Below are 22,118 nucleotides of genomic sequence, written 5' to 3' on the forward strand. Positions count from 1 at the left end.
GATTTCTTTCCCATGTGTCTACTAGCGTCTCTTCTGCACCACATTCTTTTAGAATTATCTCGTTACTTACTTTGTCCATTAGGGATTTCCCGCTTATTATGAACTTAATGACCGAAAATTCAGTAGAAGAGAATAAAGCTAATCAATCGTTTAGAAACCGAAACAACAGAAAGTTCTGAGTGCAATTTATCTAATAATCATAATTGAGCACTTGTATTTTCTTACGTTTTAGGGTTCATCGTTTCAGTTGAAAATTGAGCTGACTGATTGATAGTTGAACTATTTTGTTAATAAATCGTTTTTGACTAAAAAATTACTTTTTCACTGCGTAATCTGTAACTTTTTACGATATGAATAGTGATTTTCCACCACTGAATAGTAGATTTATAACCTCTGAAATCACGATTTGCTCAGTGAAATTTCACTAATTGATTTAGAGGAGTATTTTCACTAATTGCATTAGTAGTTTTTCACTGACTCGTAGTGACCAACTTCTCGCTGACTAAATAGTAAAATCTCACTATGAAATAGTGATACTTCATCATTCGTAATAAGAGACTTTGTGAAAAGATAAAGAAATGATCAAAACTTTCTACTCAAATATCGGAAGTTTTTATTACTAACTTTCAAATATTAAAATACATAGTTTTGTTGTTCAGGGCCGTAACTAAACATTCGGCCGCCCGTGTGCAAAGATTTTTATGAGATCTGTTCACACTTTTCCTACCGACGATATTTGAATTTGTAATTATAAAACATTTTGTATAATTACGCCTAAAAATATGTATTTTTAAATATGATTTACTTAGAATATATTATATTTTATATTTAAGGATTAAAATTCTCATTTTTCTCGACAAAGTCAGCAAATATTATTAGCATCATATAGTCAAATTTTTTTTTTATCAATAAAATTATACTACTGCTAGACCCTGCTGTTTGTTAACTTTTAAAGAATTTCCTAAAACTATAATTATTTGATATAACCTGAAGGTCAAAATTGCATTTTGAATTTTTCGCAGATTTTAATCAATGATTTTCTGAGTGATAATTCCCATTTAAATTACAACTCCCCGTGTAGAAATTATGACCGGGTTCAGGCCGGATTCCGGCAGGATTGCCCTGCTTGTATCCGGAAACTTGTTAGGCTGCCCGGTCGCATTTTGGTTGGTTTCGTCACGCTGCGTTGGTCGAATCTCGGCCGGGTATACCCATTCGGCTCCCGGCCGGGTTACCCGATCGGATCCTGGATACAAATATGGTAATCCGGTCAGAATCCGACTGGTCTTTGACTGGGCTCTTTAATCGCATTTTACTAGAGCCCTTTTACCACAGCGAACATATTCTACCAACTGGTAGAGATAAGAATCTTTGTCAGCACTTGTTTCCACCTGTAAAAAGATGTGGAAAATTTCAATTTAAGAACTGCATTCCTAATAATAAATATATTAACTACAAACGTTGATTCAATGTCAGTACAAAAATATAGGTTATGATTCTTAAGTTTCTGTAAGAAATTGCATTGTAAGAAATTAAAGTTAAATCGCAAAACAAATTTACCTTAAGCCTTACTTAGTTTGCATAGGTTTTTTTTTACAAGAGATAAAATAAATTTCAGGGGTTTCATGTGACATCCTAACCTATGAAACCGGTTTATAAAATTGATTTAAGATTAACGTTAAAGAATATTAATAATGCTTACTTATTAACAAAATAATTCACTTACCTTTATAAATAATCCGCTTCCTCCAGAAAATTGGATACAATTTTGTGAAATTGAAAAAATTTCTTAACGAATAACCCGGTGTGCACTGACGTTTTACTGCGTTTTTAGCATTAAAGACTCCGGAAGTCACCGAGTCGTTATTACGTGCAAGCATTCTAACGCAATTCAAACCCTCGCTCAGAAAAAGTTATTTTTCTTCTTATTACGTTTTTTTGCTTATTCAAGATAATATATAAATCCATTAAAAATAAGAAAAAATCGTATCACAAAAAAATAAGTATAATTTCACTGGGAAACTATGTTTGAAAATAAAAAAGATAATGGTCAACGATTTCGCAGTCACGGCAAGTTTGAGAACCGCAGAACCAAAAGTGGGAAACCATATAATTAAAATTAGTTTAATTTTTCTTTCATACTTGATAAAAAAACACCTAAAACACAAAAAATTGGTCTTTCGCCTGTCAGATATTTACAAACGGCCCACTTACAACAGTCGTTTGTGTATATTTCTTAAGATGTTTTTAAGGTTATGATACTTCTATTATGCACTATTTTTGGGCCGACTGGGTCCTGGTGGCAACTCAGTCAGATTTCAGCCGGGCAATAAACAAAATAGTATCCCGATTTGACCCGGTCAGATTCTGGCCAGAAACCTTCTTGTGATCGGGTCAAACCAGGCTATTTCTACACGGGTCTTTACGAACATTTTTTTAATACACGGAAAAAAATTATTGAGGAGAACGAGTGATTCGAGAACATATTAAACTCAAAGAAAGTGCTCAGATTAGGTAAATCGTTTAGTTAGTTTGAGTTAAACATTTAGTTCCTTTATATTAATTTTTCTTGTAATCAGTAATTTGAGCAAAGTTGCTAAGTTCGACATTTTATTATTGTCAACAGATTAAGTATAATTTTATTGTCTTCAGATTAGAAAAAAAATTTAAAACTTATAGAAATATATTAACTTACAGTAGTCAAATTTTCGTCCGGTGTCGAGAAACTGAATTTCCCTGAAATCCGCATAATGCATTCAGAGGTCAAGTTCGTCGTTTTTCTCACGTTCCTTAATATTTCAATATAATTACCGCCTGCAATCGAAAAACTTGTAAATTATTATTACCGCAACACCAACTCTATTTTATATTAACATTATTCTGAATAAAAAAAATCATCTTTTGTCCCCAATGCGCGCTCGTGTGCAACGCCCACATTACCACCTATATCTGCTTCTGGGTGTTGGTTCTTTCGGAGGTGGATTGGGCCAATCGAAGTTGCATGACCTATATCCTATCACGTCAACGCCAAGGTTAGAGACGGCGAAAATCTTACCCCCCTCGTCGTTAGCTGGACTTGCTTCATTTGGAGCATATGGCATTGAAGATACATATAAAATATTCTCTGGAACACCTCCGAAAACGCATGCGTTGAGCTTAGCTGCTTTCAGTTGAATGAATCCAAGCACTTTATTAATACCACGAGGATCAATTTCAAGGACCTAAGGGAAATTTAAAAATCCTATTTTTATTGAAAGAATCACTTTTGGAAATATTTTAAAAGATATTGGATTCTTACATGTGAACCTCCATTAAGGGGCACCCACAGCCGGGCTCTCCTATCAATTGTCATACGACCCAAGGTGGCATGACCACTGTACAGAGGTTGTGGCAGGCTTTGATGCCACACATTTAAGTCAAAGACGACATTAGCGGATCCTTAAAGAGTGATTTAATAACGATTTATTTTCTTAACATTTACATTAGCACATGATTTATTTATTTATATGTGATAAAAGCCTTTGGTGTTCCACAAAATTCATTTACGAGGGTGGTTCAAATATGATCGAAACAAATATTCTCACACGTTTATTTACTATCAATAAAAATTACAAAAATGTACAGTTTCTCTAGGTATTTCCCCTCACAACTTACGCATTTGCCAACCTTTCAGGAAGTTTTTTGATGCCGTTATCGAAGAATTCCTTGGGAAACTCGGACAGCCATCTGCGCACGAACTACTCTGCCTCGTCCTCGGTTTTGAATCTTTGACCTCCGAGGGCTTCTTTCAGTGGTCCAAACATGTGGTAGTCGCAGGGTGATAAATCTGGACTGTAGAGGGGGTGTTTGAATACCTCCCACCCCAATTCCGATATTGTATCGAGCGTGAGACGCGCGATATGGAGGCACGCGTTATCCTGGAGAAGAATCGCACTTCGTGCTGGAATGCTCCTCCGTTTCGAGCGATAAAAGGTGTTCGTGGATGATAGACTCTACACTACCGAACTGATTTCGCAAACGCAAAACAATTTCCGTGTTTTTAACGCTTTCCTGCACTAAAAAACGAATGACAATACGTTGCGCAAGGGCGGTCGGCGAAAACTGCGCTACACTGTTCATAAGGGACCCATCTATCACATACTCAGGCCACGACCTTCAAAACATACATGCGCGCCATCTACAGCGTTTGTCTCGATCATATTTAAACCACCGTCGTATAACAGAAGATGTTGGAAATCATTATTATTTTAAATTGGAACAGGAAATTTCTCTGAAGAATTTTGAATGATCCTTCCGTTCGGTGAACCATTCCTTGGATTTAAAATTGAGGTATTTTATTTAATTAATACAATTTTAATTAATGATTTGAACTGAAAATAAAACTATTCCATTTTATGTTGAAAATCCATCCCTTTTTTTAAATGATTCTACTATCTTTCGCAAAAAATTGCCCATTGGGTCATTTGAAAAACTCGAAGAAAGCGATGTTGCCAAATTTAAACACGTGATTTGGGATTAAGTTTTAATGAAAGGGCAGTGTCAAAAAATGCCACATTTGTATGGCCTGTTCCCTGAGAAAAGACCGTCCAGACGCGCATGTGGGTTGTCATTTCTTAATGTAGGTAGTCCTTACCCTTTTTTTAACACGTAGTTATTGAATTTTTTTGATTGGTCCTTTGGTCTTAATTTATTATTTATCACTTTCCGTGGGCTTCTTTTTCAAATAGTTTGAATGACTTATACGAGGTGTCAGCCATTTAAGAAAAGGATCTCAACGCGCGTATCTCTCGAGTTATAGGGACCTAGGTAGCCACTTGAGTTCTTCACTCACTCGGTCTTTTTGTAATTAAAAAGTTTCAAATTAATAATTCTGCAATCCCTGATTTGAAAGTAATATATTCAGAATGTTTGAATTATTCCGATTCTCACGGTATGTAATTTTTCCATCAAGTTTGATAATTGGTAGTGTAAGAAATATTAAATTTAATATTGAGCTAAGTTTTCTTCAATTAAACTTCTTGAAATTTTAAAATTTCAAATGCAAGCGATATATCATTGGAATCGGAAAAATTCGCAGCTGCTGATTATGATATTTTTACATCACCAATTTAAATATAATTTTTTTTTAGTTCCCTTACTTTGACCTGCCTATGGATAAAAGCTTCCAGCTGTAGTCAGTTAACCCATACTGAAGTCGATAAACAAACAGAAAAGTAGTAGAAAAAATAAAGCCGAATGTCCGCCAGCCTCGTAAATCAATCTAGGAATTTTTTTTCTTAAATTCGAAGAGCTTTACTTTAGATTGCCTAAAACATTTCAAGAAATTCTACCTTCTTAAAAAATTGATCAATGGACTGTGCAAAGAAAACCAAAATTGGTCGTTCTATAGCGTCTTCTCTCGGCGAACAGAGGTCCAGTAAACGAGGAGAAAAAAAGAGTATGGCCTCCGAATTTGTTCACGGTGAACCGATCTTAATAAAAATTTGGGATTGAGTACATTTCACCCTTTAGAACAGAAGCTATATTCTACTGACATGTTCTTTTTATTTTTAAGGTGTGAAAACCACCCCTTAAGCTAAAAAGTCAAATTCGGAGAGTCTGAGATACCGGGCGACCTCTCAGAGTACGCAGCCTTATCCTTGCATGCGGGGCTCTGCAAGGATGGACGAACCCCTTTCCCTAGCTTTTCGTGGGAACAACAATGACAACAGCAAACATAGTTGTAGTAAGTGCTGTTTAAAAGAACAGAACGCGCAGGGCTCCGGGCAATGGGTCAGCCAACAATGCTGACCACTCTAGAGCTGGGGGAGCCAATGAAAATTGATTCAATGCGATGGATCGGCGGAATTTTAGGACCTTTAGGTAAAAGGAGCGACTGAATCACGACTTGCTAGAGTGCTATAATGCGAGTGTGGCCACTGATCGGGGTGACATGGCACGGCTGCATGCTCTGTGGGGCGAGAAACACCCGGAGCTATCGCACTTTTCAAAGCAACGTCTCCGAAACCATGCTGAACTACTCCGAAAATGGGGCTATGTAAGCGGAACGCCTACTCTACCACAGCTGAAACAAGCCGGCAACAGAGAAAGAGAGGCGACACTAAGGGCCGTATTCATAGTCCGAGCTTAAGTGTAAGTCCTCCTTAAGCATAAGCTTAAGTCAGCGTTTAGATTCACAGGCCGCTATCTTCAAAAAAAATTAAAAATTCGATCTTCGCTAAGACGTCTGTGGAGATAGATATTCATAAACATTGCTTAAGACAGGATTAAAATTAAAAACTAGCTGATGTATTCATATTCAAATAAAATAATCTTATAAAGCGACCTTGACCTTACTTTTAATTGAAAAACGAGAGTTTTTTCTAAGTCAAGATTTTTGTTAACTTGAGATCATCTTAAATAAAATTTTATTAAGAAAAGGCGTACTTTTTTGTTTCAAGATATTACTTTGTTAAAAATTTTCAAAGTGTCAGACTTTTGTTTCACGATTTTTTAAAAATTTTATTGTATGTAATTCTTTTAGTAATAAAAAAAGAGCCGCAATTCAAAATATTATGGCTTGTTTCTAATATGGCTCCGTCACTTTTTAATTTTCTATCACGTATGAATACTGTTTTGAAATTTTTAAGAAATATATTTTTTCTACGGGAAAAAGTACATATTTGGGTTTAAAATACGATTCCGGCTGAATCTGTTGACCGATTTTTCTATTAGATGTTCCTGGTGCTCGTCAGTAATAGGAAAATTGTTGTAATCGCCAACGTTTCATAGATTTACATTATATATAGATATTACGTTATGATACAGTGGGCAAAAAAAATGTTTATAAACCAGTTATTTGTTAAAAATGTGTTTTCTAAAATTTTCAATAATTTAACGTTTTTTTAAAGTTATATTGCGAGAAATTTTAATGGAAACAATATTTTAATGTTAAAAAATTGTTTCTCAAGGCTATTATTGTTGATATTATAAACAAATGCAGTATTCAGGTATTTGTCGTCAGAAAAATTCATTTTTTTTAAGTCAATTTTTTTAAATTAGAAATCTGATGATAATTTCAGAAAAATTCATAATATATTGATAAATTGTATTTTTTTGTTAAAGAAATTTAATTGAAAAATGCATCATTCCGGCATTTGTTAACGTAAAAACTCGTTCTTTTTCAGTCAGTCCTTCTGATTACAGAAAATTATTTTTTTTCATTTAGTACTTACAGTTGTTTAACAAAACAGAGAAGTAAACAAGTAATTATAAATGGTCCTGAAATTATCGCAAAGATCCCAATTAAAAGCACTGACATTAAAAATAAACGAGCTTTTTCGTCGACAAATACCCAATTAATGCACTTGTTTAATAAATTTGTTAGAAAAATCATAAAATTTTTAAACTAATTATGAATTTTGCTGAAATTAACATGAAGTTCTTGATTAAAAGGACTGCCATAGAAAAAAAAACGAATTTTTTGTCATCAGATGCCTGAACAATGCATTTGTTTATAAAATTTGCTTTAAAATAAATTAAATTTATCAAATAGTGACGGATGTTGCTAAAATTATAATGAAGTTCTCAATTAAAAGGATTAGCGTGGAAAAAAAAATTTTCTGTCGATGAATGCTCAAATAATGCATTTGTTTATTAAAATTGTTTGATAAGATCATGAAATCTATAAAAAAATTATGAATTTTCTAAAATGATCATGAGGTTCCTAATTATCAAAAAATGACATCGAAAAAACAAATTTTCTTGACAACAAATGCCTGAATAATGAATTTACTTTTTTACCAAATAATTTGATTATACAAATTTTCTTTGTTTATTGTATCTTGATATGATGCAAATCTATGAAACGTTGGCAATTACAACAATTTTCCTATTACTGACGAACATCAGGAACGTCAAATAGAAAAAATTGTCATTTTGTTCGTCCTATTTATTCATTAAAAAAAAATTGAAAAATTAAATTAAAAATCAGGCTCGACAACTATCTTTGAAATTTTATCAGCTTTAAAAAAAATATCAAAATTGGTCCACAGATTCAGCAAAAATCGCATTTTGAACCAAAAAATGTACGATTTTCCCACTGTGCGCCAGTTAGCAGAACCGTCATTAAAGTAAAAGAGAAAGAGTACTTTTCTTCCAATTTTCCGCTCTCTGTCTCTTTTCCTCTATGATATTTCCTGTTAGCTGGTAATCAGTATACATGCGTGTAAATGCACCTTTAATCAAATTTTAGCTGTGAAAATTTAAGTATGTTTTAACCAATCAGATTGTCGGATACATGAGAATTATTATGAAAATTGACGAACACGCATTAAGATAATCTTAAGTTTTGTTTTACTAAAGCTAATCTTACACAAAATAAGATCATGCTTGAAATTTTAAACTTGCCAAAGATCATCTTAAAGTATATCTCTGAATACATCATGACTTGAAACCGATAAGGCGGTCTTAAAGAAGACAGACTTAAGCATTATCTTAAGTTCGTACTATGAACACGACCCTAGGACCAACCACGCGCAGGCATCCAATAGAAGAAGGGCGTTGCTTCATGACCGGGAGAAACATCAACACCAAGGTTTTTCTCAAGCCTAAAGATCTGGCTTAAATGGATCATGAGCTTCGTGGACATTTTTCCGAAGAATCCGACCTCTGGGCTATCAATAATTGTGTGTATAATGCAGCGAGAGCTTTGGCTGATGCGAACCGTAAAACAAAACCAACGGTTGATCATAAGACCAAAAGACGAATGCATCAACTTGCCATAAAGATAGGCTGGGCAAGACAGTACGCGTCCTGCATTCAGTGTTTGATTGACTACATCACATTTGGCAGGAATTTTACTGCCCAGGTTCGAAAGTTCGCGCGCGAACTCCGGACCCGTTATAACAAACTTAACAAGTCAAAGCTGCTGACCATCAGGCAGAATATTGTTGAAAGAATACGGATACTATCTGACGCTAAGAGAAGTCTAGAGAGGAGGAAGAGGTGCGTCAGAGAAAATCAACAGTTTCTCTCTGACTTATCTTGACTCGTCCAAGACCCTCCAGTTACTGTAGACCACCCGCCCAAACCAGAGGAGCTCGAAGTATTTTGGAGAAAAGTCTGCGAAGTGCAGCATTTACTGTACGAAAACTGAGAAAATATAAATAGCGTCAAGGAGCTTTGTGATGTCCTCGTAACACCTAATCAAGAATGCCCACGCATCACTACTGAGGAGGTGAAAAAGTATTGAGAGGGATAAATAACTATTCCGCACCGGGACCAGATTGTATCAAAACCTTCTGGTGGAAGAAGTTTCCTTCAACCCATCAGAGTTTGGCCCATATTTTCAACTCTTATTTAAAGTCGGAAGAGCCGAATCCGGGTTGTATGGTGGAAGGGCGCACAATACTCCTGCCGAAAATAGGAAACTTAGCTGACCCGAAGAATTACAGGCCAATCACTTGTCTGAACACACTGTATAAGATATTCACAGCTATCCGAAATGATAGGATTGTTCGGGCAATTGAACGTGTGTGGCAAGAAATGTATGAACAACAAGGCTCAAAGAAAGGCGTAGCAGGATGTCGGGAGAACCTGCTCATCGATAGATGTGTCTGCAAAGATGCAGTATTCTACCAGCATGACCTATCGATGGCCTGTATCGATTATCGGAAAGCTTTCGATTCGACCTCCCATAGACTTATCATCTGTTTTCAGGAAAGCTTAAAGGTTCACCTGCAAATTCACCGTCGCTATTCCGACGGGTACTTCTGCGGCAAACCTGCAGATCGAAAGTACAAGGTCACTAATGTATTTTACATGGACGGCCTTAAGATATATGCTAAAAACAAAGAGTAACTACATCTAGCTCGAGGTATTGCCGAAATTGGAATGGAATTTGGGTTATACAAATGCGCCAAGGTTTATTTGAAGCGAGGAAAACTTAATGGCATCCCTGAAGATCCTGAGCTCGTTGATAAAAGCGCTATACGACATTTTTGCGCTGAAGAGATTTATACATACCTGAGCGTGCCACAGAGTCGCATTCAGGATGTGGCATCTATAAAGGATACTGTCTGAAGCAGATACAAACATCTCATCCGGTGAATTTGGTCTTCCGAACAGTCGGCGAGGAACAACGTATTTGCAACGAACATGCTTGCCGTCTCGGTAGTACTCTATTCATTTGGAGTAGTTCCATGGACAAAGAACGAGCTCAGATCCCTTGATATCGGGACAAGAAAGGTTATGCACATGAACAAAAGCATGCACCTTAAGTCTTCTGTTCCGCGACTGTACATCGCACGCCGTCAAGGAGGTCGCGGAATATACAATCTTGAATGTCTTTACAACAGGATTATTCTATGTACAGCACATAGAGTCATAAATGGAGCCAAGACATTCCCGATGATAGCTCCAGGGCGTGTCATGCACACCCCGAGCATTTAGCTCACATACTATCTAGTCGTCCAACTCATGCGGGAATGACCTACATCCAAAGGCACAGTGGGGCACTAAGAGTGCTTTATTACCATCTCTGTCACTCTTACGGCATTAACCTTAATATCACTCCTCTAAACGCTTCTAGAGAAATCGAGTCAATTGTCGAGAATGGGAAGTGCCGTATGTATTGGACCTTTATATTCTCGACAATTGTTTCTGTTGCACACTCGAGGCCAGACATGGTTCTTCTTGTCTTCAATAAGTGAACTATGTTCTTTATCGAACTTTCGGCACCAGCTGAGAAAAACATTATAGCCAAGTAGAACGAAAAGAAAGGGAGGTATAGAGACCTTATAAGGTAGTTGCAACGATGTACCCGGAATATTCTGTTAAACTAATCGCCCTTATCATCGGAGCTTTTGAAGGTTTCAAGCTTTCACTCGTTAATAGCCTCAAAAGCATTCCTGCGTGTCAACAATATGCTAAAACACTTGCTGGAAAAATGCAGAAGGCGGTAGTCCTTGGATCGCTCTATGTTCTCAGGGTGCACAAAACTTTTGCCGGATTTCGGTTAATTTTAATCCCGCGAAATTGAAAAAAGGAAAATATTCTACGCAAAATATCATTAATTTTACTGTCTAACATTATTTATCTTTTATATTTTTTTATGTTATTTTTAAAAAACTGTAATTTTTTCAAAACTAAATTTTCTTTTCAAGTTTAATTTAAAAAAAAAATGCATCCTCAATTGCTAAAGCTTTCGAGATATCTTATAAGCATCTAAATAACGTCAATTATAGAAGGATAACTGTTGATTGAAAATCTGGTGGTATATCTGTTTTATTTATGTATTTAAAAAAATTCAATTAGCTTCTTATTTCGATCATAACGCCGTCAAGTTTTATGCCAATGACTTAGAACCAATTTTATTTTGTAAATTTTTTAAAGCACTTAAAAAAAATTTTCATGGATTTTTTTTCTAAAACATGCATTTTTTGAGTTTTTTACGTTAAACGCTGCAAATTTAGTTGCCATCGGGCAAGAAGTGACCTTGAACCCGCCGTGTCTCAGCACCTATTGCACGTAAATGACAAAAGAATCAATCTTTTCCTTTTCTTATAAGCTACATTTTCATTGTTAGATTTTTTTCGTAGAATTAAAATTTTCCGAGATATGCTTGAAAAACCGCTGAAAAACGTGGTTTTTTGTTACGAAAAATGAACATTTTCATTCACGAGTTACTCAAAAAGTAATTATTTAAAAAAAAAGTATGTGAGACACTTTTTGCTCAGAATCCACCCCTTTATCAATTTCAGCAGTTATTTTCAACATTTGATTTTCCACTTCCTGGAAGAGAAGACTACCATCCCCTGGGAAAAAGCAGACATGGACGATGAAAAAATGAGCAAATATGAATATGCTATTTTTACTTGACCGAAAACATTTAAAATCTTGACTGGGGTAAATGGAAAATTACTGAGAATTTGAAACCTTTCGCCAAATCGACCCCTGGTATCGAATTAACAGATAAAGATATTGTATATTTTTTTTATTATGGAACGCAAGTGCAGCTTAAATATTTAAAAATTTAAACCGAGACTTGTCAGTGCTCGGACGAAAAGGCTGTTTATTAGCGATTATTATTATTAGCGATTATTATTATTAGTTATTATTGGAATTTTAGGACAGAGATTTTTCACAAAGAATTATTCTTTGACTAGGAACAGAATTTTCTGCCTCAAACAAAATTTTTTTATTAAAAACTTACCAGTAACCTTTCTGGTACTCTCATCGTAAGCGAACAATAGGATTTTCTGAGCTCTAGCATCGATGTAATATAATTTGTTATCTTCGTGAGGGTCCCATGCGATTCCTGTGCTCACATGCATTCCCGAAGACACCTGATTTTTAAGTGGTACGGAATCCAAAGTTGGGAAGAAAGAGAAAAAACGTCCAAAAGAAGTCCCTAGAATATAATATAAAATTCTAAATGAAATAATTAATTGAGGGGAAACAACTCTGGTAATCCCCTGAACTGTACGGTTATCCGAACTAGTAATCCGGGGAAATCCAATTGTTATCTGAGTTAACTACATTCATCCGTGGCAATCCGCTTCTGAGCAAGAATAACTCAATGTGTTAAGGGCCCCTGAATCAGAAAAACAAGTTTTGACGTCCGTATCTGTCTGCCTATCTGGCGTCGTCATTTTCATTGTTCTTGTTGTGCTACTAATGCTGGCTGTCTGTATACCAGACAACTTCTGAAATACTGATAGATCAACAAAATCGGGGCTGCGCAGAAGTCTTTTTGATCCTGCAGCGTCGCCTGGTGACATACGTATCATTATTTACCATTAAGTAACATTAGGTACGTAACATAAGGTACTATGAAACACATTATTAGGGAAGGTTATATACCGAAGGCCATGTAGAATCCTATGCAAGATCCTCTATAGGATCCCAGGTAGGTTTCTATGTAGGATCCTATGTAAGAAACTGAATGGGAATTTTCGTTAGGGTAAATGAGACAGAATTTATTCAAAAATGATAAAAGCAAGGCAATAAGAATTAGTATTTTTCAATTTCCATGTATATTTTGGGTTGTAATGATATACATTTATTGAAATAATACATGTTTCAGCGCAGCTGAGACTATAATTCAATGCAAAATAAGAACCAAATATTAATGTATTTATCATAAATAAAATTTTTCATTATACTGCAATATCTAAATAAGCAATATTAGGCAGGGTTACATAAAAAATGTATTAAACTTGATATAAAATTGTTGCGCATAATCTAGAAAATTGAAAATTTTTGACAAAATCGAGTGCGAAACACATGATAAGTGATGAGAATGTGTTCGATAAAGCACAAAAAGCTTTAAGAATGAGAAAACACAATCTCAGAATTGCAGTTATCTTTTCGTTGACCTATGACTTTAAGACCGTCCCAGTGGGCACAAAATTTGGCGACGTCTTTACGACATCTTTACGACATCCTATGACCATGTCGTTTTGGTGTCTTTGCTATATCGTAAAGACATCGTCAGATCATACGACTTATTTACGATATCGTAAAGACACCTTAACGACATGGACATGGGATGTCGTAAAGTTGTCGTAAAGATGTCGTAATTATGTCGTCAAGATGTCGCCGAACTTTGTGCCCACTAAGGTTGTGCACGAATGTGGCAGAAATACAAAGAGCGAGCGCGAAGTCTGAGAACCATCAGTCGCAGGTCCACGGTGCGATGAAACTCTCGAGGAAAGCTCTTTTAAAAAAAGACATTACCCAATCACAAAATGACAACGGCGGATGTTTTGATATATAATTCTAAATGTTTTGCGCAAGAGTGTGCAAAAAATACAAATACCGAGCTTTAAGCGCGACATAAAGGCACAATCAAGCGCGAAGCGCGAGAACCAACAGACGCGTGCCCTAGGCTTGGTGCTAATAAGTATAATTGTTATACACTGTAAAAAAGTTATTATGATAACCAAATTCGACCGTAATTTAAACTATCAAACTTTCAGAACTTAAATTTGAATAAAGCAGTAAGCTAACGAGACTGCAATACTATTTAAAATTGTCCTATAATGAAACTGAAATGAAGGTGCTGATTAAGCCGTGACCGAGGTACTTTGACAGTCGATGAGTAAAATTGAGCATTATACACTACAAACTGTTTGACCTAAGTTACACGTCCTGAAGATATATAGAACATTACAGTTAGATAAGATGGTAAATTTACCAATAATATCGAATTTACCATCTTTTTGTGTGTTTTAAATTGACGGAATGTAGGAGTGCTTGATTAAGAGCGAAATTACATGCAGTATATTTTTGCTACTGATCGAGACTTGTGTCGGGCCTGAACGACCAATCGCGGAGAAAGCCGAAATCGCAAGCATTTGACTGTCGAGTGACCAGCATCAAGCAGGCAGGCACACACTTAGCCCGGCAAACAAAGAACGCTTTATTGCGACTTTTTACGGTGGTTTTTCTTCAGAGTGGCGTCCAATGGCATCGTCAATCTTTACGCAAAAACGCCAAACTTTAAATGATCTGACATATCAGCCAATAGCAGAGTTTCTTTCGATTACAAGAAGGATATCTTTCGCAGAAGTATGTAGTGTTTCGGCGTTTTCTGCCAAGATTGACGCTAACATAGGAGGCTAATATTGCCAATGTACAAGCACAAAGTTTTTCACTAATTGCTCTTTCCAAGAGTCATAATTCTTCTCATTCGTATATTTACTCAATTCTTAAAAGGATATAATGGATGCTCATAATGTTCACATTCTGAAAAAACCGAAATATATTTATTGCCATAGGTTCGTATAAACAGTATTTGGCAAAAGGAAAGTATCTGAAATTGAAAACGAAGCGAAGGCTTTTTCTATCGCTCTAGACAAAAAAATCGCTATCAACAAACTCGTGTGTGGAAAGAGTGTGGTTTAAGAGTGATCGGCTGTTAATTTCTCGCTGTATTTGCCACTGTGGAGTTATATCTGATCTAGCTATGATGCGAGAGGAAGGAAGTAACCGTGAAGGGCTTAATAATTTAAGTCAGAAGGTATAGAGGAGCGAGAGAGTTAAGGAGATCGTGGGAATGAAGCGAGGGCGTGAAAGGAATGTGAAGGACTGTGCTGTTAATAGTCATACTGCCTGTGACAAGGGGATTCTAGCTAAAGCAGAGCAACGGGATTGAGGGAAAAGCGGACATAGGCAGGTCCGCGCATCAATGCGAGATTTTAGATTCCGTGGTACATCTAAACGCGTTAACGTGGACTTCCGTTCTACCGAGATCTCAAAGAAGTTGTACAATTCAGATGACAAGCTAATGCTGATTTGTGATGGTACATATGCTCGTCATCAGAAAAGCAGCAGCAACGAGTACCAAAAAAAGTTATTTTCGGAGCACAAGAAGACCGCACTTTGTACACCTTTCACGATTTCTACAACGACTAATCATGTAATAGACCTGTTTGGGCCGTATACGGCACAACAGAATGATGCTACATTAATGAAATCAATTTTTAATGTCTCCAATCATCTGGGCACACTGATGAAGAAAGAATGTATTTTCGTACTAGATCGCGGTTTTCGAGACGTAAAGGATTTCCTGTAAACGAAGGGGTTAACTCTCTTAATGCCAGCCCTAAAAGGGATATGAAAAAAGTTTTGCGCCACCTAAACACAGCCTAAAATTCTTTGGGCACTACAGGCAGTTAGCGGTCATCAAGCGAAAGTGTCTTCTCATCGAGAAATGCTCTTGATACAAAATATACTTCATAATCGCAGCTTTTTTAAAGAACCATTTTGGAAAAGAACTCCAATCAGATCAAGAATTCTCAGATTAAATTGTTAAAAGCATAAAACAGCAAAAATTGTTGAAAACACTTTGGTAATAGAAGCCAAGGAAAAGGGCTGGTTCCGCAAGGGAGTAGTTTTCCAAAGTATTACGTCTAATAATATTCTTGATTTCCCAGACATGACAAAAAATACTTAAGAATTTTGTTTACCGGTTCATATCAACTCTCTTAAGCAGTTTCTTGCTTAGCAGATCATGAACCAGGATAGATCTATGAATCTGCAATTCTTAAAAGATGCGACTAACATCCTTAAAGTTCAGGCCCAATCAAGACATCTCTTCCGAAAATTATACAGAGGCTTCTTTGAAGAGAAGCTAAACAGTATCGACGTTTTTGGCATCCAGCGGGTATACCGCTGGATGTTCAAATGGCCAAAGAACTGTTAGTTGTTTGTCAAATATAGCTACTATCGTATATTGTTCATTAAGCGCGAGGTAATTATCAAAAATCGTAGGACTAGCCGAGATTCTCAGTGATTTATTCACAAGCCAAAATATTCATTCTGTCATTGTAGAAAACAGTGACAGGCACAGAAAAACGCTACTGCCAAATGTGTTGCAGCTTAAATTTCATTATTTCAGAATGAAACTTTGAGAGAATTTTCAGTCTCATATTAACTTCTATGAACGTAGTTGCACATTTATGCATCTTGGGAAATGTATCCTTAAAAGTGAAAATATGCGTTTTCGAAAAAAATTTTGCACCAAAGTTTTAGCGTTAGGGACGAGGATCTGAATGATGACCTTGAAGCTGACCTCAGAGTTGACCTTCAAGGTTATTTCAAGGTTAACTTTAATTTTTCATATATTTTTGACACCGCCAATCGAAAGGACAGAAAATTTTACGTACAGATATGCATCAAGGTCATGTCACCCGATGACTTTCGGCGTCATACCAGGGTCGTGTAAAATGAAACATGGTCTGGACCGTACAATTTTCTGTTCTTTGGATTGGTGGTGCCAAAAATAGGGGTTTCCATTTAAAAAATAAAAGTATACCTGGAAATAATCTTGATTTAAACGGCATGGTCAGTTTCAAGGCCGCCATTTAGATACTTGTCCAAAACCCTCAAACTTTTGTCTGGAACATTTCTTTCACAAACGCATATTTTCGCTGACTCTGTATATACCGCTCGCTTTAGGGTAATAAAAATTCGACTCAAGACATAAATATATGTCATCTATGCATAGAAACTTGTCTCTAAGGCATAAGTTGAAGTCCTGCTCCACCTCAAAACTTAGACATGCTCAATTCGAAAGCAAGTCGAAGGATATTTACTTGGATATTTGGTTAAAACTGTGTATATTTTCTTAAGAATTAGTGTTTTTTAATTGAAAATTCACGTTACTCTGACAGTTTAGACAGAGTCATCTAACATAATTTGATAAAATTCAGATTTATTCCAGACAATCTGAATAATTCTTGGATAATTCAAAATAAATTTTTATACAATTTTAATTTAGGGTATTCGGATACAATCCAGCGTCATCCACGTCCGCTGGTCCATATTTTTTGAGTTGTTTCCCCTTTCTATTTTACCTAAAGTTAAAACTAAAATTCAGCAGCTTTTTCTTACCAAACCATAATCCCATAGACCTACAACTTCCAAAAGTAAATACTTCGTGTGCCTTGAGTTTGATTTCTTTAAAAGTCTCCACTCTTCGAATCGGATTACTTGTTTCAGAATTCCATTGGGCTATTATAATTTTATTATTATAACCCATCACAAAATGGTCAGGAAAATCGTCAACAGGAGCAGCAAAATATAGGGTATTGCGGCCTGTGGAAAAAATTATTAACAAAAAATAATCGAAGTAGGTGTCCTAAGCCTAAATAAAAGGATTTCGTAGCCTATAAAGACGTAACTAACTCGTTTAAACCTCCCACATTAATATTTTCCCTCCTCTAAACCCCTTAAATTTTAATTATCCTGAAGTTCGAAAGGATTACCAAAATCGAGAAAGACGAAAAATTTAATATTTGAAAAATCAAAATGTTTTCACTGAAAAATTGCAGCAATGAATGTCAAAAGCACCACTAAAAAGTTTTTTCCTTTTGTCGTATGTGGAACCTACCCGAAACGAACCTCTCAATATTAATTTTTTTTAAATTCTCAATTTTAATATGTCAAAATATTTTTTAATTTTATTGTAGCATTAAAAATTTGTATCTCTCTAGCGTATTTAGAAGACACTCGAACTCAACACGTAAATATTAAAAAATTCGTTAATAATACACAATTTTGAAAACTAAAATCTTTTTTTAAGATTATCGCAGAATGTATTGCCAAAATTACCTTTAAAAATGTTTATCCTTTTGGTGCCTTCGAAACCCGCCCCAAATCTAGTGTCAAAACCACCGATGAATTTTGTTATTTCTCTACCGAGTGTGCAACGTAACCCAAATCAACCCTCCAATATCATAAATTTAGTGAAAAATATACAATTTTGAAAATTTAACATTTTTTAAATAACTGTAGCAGCATGTCGTGACAAAAGAGCCACTAAAAAGTTGTATCGTTTTAGCTTATGTGGAACCTAGCCGAAATCAACCTGGGATTTTTTCTTTGATTAAACCGACCGTCCGGAATTATTGAAATTATATTCACTTAAGATTTACTATATTTTAACAAAAATTTATTTTAATTTAACTATAAATTCAAAAAAATATAAAGGAATAGTGAATCAATGGTATGTTCAAGTATTGCGTGACCCTTTTCCCTGACATTTTTTACCCCGAACCTTCCCCTGCGTAAGGCCCCCCCCCCCCCCAAAGGTGCGTTATGAAATTCTTAACCGGTCCCTGAAAAAGTCAGCCCTAATTTGAGTAATAAATAAGTTAGCTAATACAATTTTTGATAAGGAAAGTGGATATTTGATACCCGAATAAAAATATCATTGACAATTCCAGACCAAATGCAGCAATAATCTTTAGAAACATTCTAACATTTTAAAATTGTGTATTTTCAAAAAATTTTATATCGTTGAGAGTTTGATTTTAAGTGAGTTCCACATGCAATAGAGAAATGAAACTTTTCAAGGGTTCTTTTGCTACTACACTGAGAAAAAATTACTCTTGAATTAAAAGTGCCGGTGCTTTCGAATTCAGGATTATTAATACAATATTTTATGTTAATAGTCCAATAAATTTTTCTTTAAATGAAATAATTCGAGTTTTTCAATGAAGAATGCAGTACTATATATTAAAATATTGACGATTATATTTAGACATTTGGCAGCCCCAGTAGAGGTTAAAGAAGTTGAAAATTCTTGAAATTTAACTTTTGAAAAACAAAAAATATTTTGCATTCGAATAAATATTTCGTTTTTGAATCTAAAATTTTTTCTAGTAGATTATAGCAGGGTATACAGTCTTATAATATTTTACTAGTAGGTCTATAACATCTTTAGTTGAGTCTAATCAATTTTTCAATAATTTAGTAATATTTTATTCGAATCAATAAAGTATAAAGCAATAGCTTTGAATTGATTATATATGCATTTGACTGAGCGCGAAAGCACCGTTTGATGCTTTAAACAAAAATTCCATTGATTTAGAAGTTTTTTTTTCAGTGTAAATTCTGTTAAACAGTTTAACTTTTTGAATTGTATATTTTTAAAAAATCTGTTTATATATTTAATTTTTTTATATCATCCTTTCTTTAACCATTTTTAACCATTTTGCTTAAAATCCATGAGTTTAAAAAAAAAATTTATTCTTCTAATTAAAAATATAATCTTATAATTTGAAATTTAATGTTTTATTTGATGATTTGACCAACTGGTTGCAAATTCATTTTATAAATTAAAGTTTTTTAACTGCAAATTTATCTTTTTTATTTTTAAACTTTTTGTGATCCGGCTCAACGGTTTTCTTAAAAATCTATCTTTTTTTTGAAAAAGATTAAACTATTTGGTTGGGAAGCTATGTATCTGTTTCATTCCATTAGTTAAAAATGTATCTATTTCACTTGAAATTCGTTTTTTTCATATGAGCAATTATTCTTTTGAATGATAATTTTACTATTACATTTTTTGCAAATAAAATTTCTTTCACTTAAAAATTATTCTATTTTATTAAATAATATTCAGTTGGGTTTGATGCTTAAATTATTTTTATAAAATGCCTTTCAGTAAACTTTAAAATGAATGTGTTTAAGTAAAAACTGAACTATTATATAAAAAATTAATTTTTTGAGCAAAATGAATTTTCTTTTACAAAAATTTATCTATCTTGTTAAGATTTTGATTATTTGAATAAAAATTAATTTTACTTCCTTAGAAATTTATATTTCAGCTAAGAGTTCATTTTTTGTCGAAGATTTTAACTAATCAGTCGACAAGTATCGACTAATCAGTTTTTTTGTATTAAATATAAATTTTTAAACCTAATATTGAACTATTCCATCGTTAGTAGAAAATTTATCTTCTTTCGTTGAAAGTTCATGTATTTTGTTGCAAATTTATCTCAATCAAACTCGGTCCTCAGAATATCTCGTAAAAGTCTCCATTTTTTCCTAGATGCAGAAAATAGGGAGAGTTTTAAACTCTCGTAGAATATGTATCATATTACCTGGTGCACGATCCGGTAGATCCGTCAGTAGATGACGTCTTGAACAACCTGGTATACGATTCGGTGCACCCGGGAAGTGAACTTAGCATTTAGAAATGTGTTGGCTATTGGTAAACATAATCTTTTAATTTTCATCGTAGTACAATGTTCTCTGGCGTGTCCTAAGTGTAGGAAACGGACAAGAGCAAGGCTTGTGCCATGCTAGCATTCAGCCGTAATCCATGTTTTAGTCAGTTATTTTCGAATGTACGGGAAACAATAAAAAATACCTTATCTTTTGCAGATATGCGTGCTTAATCTAAATTTGAACACCAAATTTTTCGGGTTTGTTCCATTTTCTCTCTACATGCATCTAGATGAAAACTGAGACGTGTAAGAGAAATTCTGAGGCCAGATTTGGATTCAGTGACTTAAAATCCATAAGGATATCCTAGTCACTTGTCTCGTATAGGCCACTTTTTTGTGGGCCTGTGATTTAAAAGTTTAAGATTTATAATAGTTCAAAATTCGTTTTTTTCTTGAAGAATTTCTTTTACTCAGCTACGAGTTCAGGGCTACAAAACCCTAAAAATGTTCACAATTGAAGATAATTGCAATAAGGAAGAACAAAAAAAAAAGCATTAACATACCTAGATGAGTGTAGAATATTTGTGGCCTCATGACATGATATGAACAAAATGAATTAGTAGCAGTGTCTATAAAGTAGACTTGCTCGTGATCATAAAAAAGAACTTCTGTTTTTCCTGGTCTGTTGGTAATTTCTGAAATGCTAAGGAATGAAATTTCTTTCAATTGTGCAAAAAAGTGGCGAAAATTATAAATACATGTTTGCTACAGGGTATAGAATTCTGGAAAGTCCGGTAATTTTTGCTAGACTGAAGATGAAGTTCAGGGACTAAAAAAAATTACGTGGAGCGTCTACATGAAATTTTGTGTGTAAAATACTTTTAGGGTTTCTCCCTTAATTAAATTAAAATGAAATCCTAATGACATTAGATTTATCAAAGCAAAGTTGCTAACGTTATATTGTAATTCTTTAATTTAATAATATTTTCGTTAAGAATTAAACTTGTCTATAAAGGGTCTGTTACTTTGTTAGAAGCTTTATTATTTCGTTGATAATTCCACTTTTTTGTAGGAAATTAGTCTTTTTTATATAAAATCAAACATTTAGATTGAAATTTTCTTCCTTATTGACTGAAAAATGCTTCTCGGCTCAGGATTCAAATATTGTCTTGAAAAGTTGTCTTTGTAAGTTTATTTGAACTGATTTTAGTTAAAAATTAGAAGCTTGTTTTGTTTTTATATTAAAGTTTATACAGGATTACAAAGTAAAATTTAAAAATTCCTCCGAGCAAACCAAGTGGACTACACATTTTCGGGAGCACTGATCACGAATCCGTGACCTCTATGGTCCCTACACGTCGGCGCCAAGGTCATTTAAAGGTTGACTTCATTGGTTTGAGAGATTTCATCTTTCTGGCCTCAGATTTCAAACGTGGGGGAAATTCTAGGTTCGGATATATTTTTACCCATGGCTCCCAGAGACCTCTAGAGATCATATAAATCTGAAGCTGAGTCTGTGCTCAAAAAGATGATATTTCCTGAATCAACGAAGTTGTCCTTCAAATGACCTTGATCCTGACATGTAGGGTTCATAGAGGCTACGAAATCGAGATCAGGAAACCCGAAAACGTTTTTTTTTAAGGATCATTACCTCGATATGACCAGACCATGACAAGC

General features: G+C 34.7%; 1 protein-coding gene across 1 annotated transcript; it reads right to left on the reverse strand.

The window, feature by feature from the left end:
* Positions 1-2,936: 2,936 nt before the first annotated feature.
* On the reverse strand, positions 2,937-12,314 carry LOC117176365 (regucalcin-like). The gene is made up of 3 exons (XM_033366607.1): positions 12,194-12,314; positions 3,299-3,438; positions 2,937-3,221 (listed from the first exon to the last, which is right to left on the reverse strand). Exons 1-3 carry the CDS (start codon positions 12,312-12,314, stop codon positions 2,937-2,939), a joined length of 546 nt encoding a protein of 181 aa, XP_033222498.1.
* Positions 12,315-22,118: the final 9,804 nt, after the last annotated feature.

Source organism: Belonocnema kinseyi, chromosome 7 (genome assembly GCF_010883055.1).
Source record: "Belonocnema kinseyi isolate 2016_QV_RU_SX_M_011 chromosome 7, B_treatae_v1, whole genome shotgun sequence".
Taxonomy (NCBI): Eukaryota; Metazoa; Arthropoda; class Insecta; order Hymenoptera; family Cynipidae; genus Belonocnema; species Belonocnema kinseyi.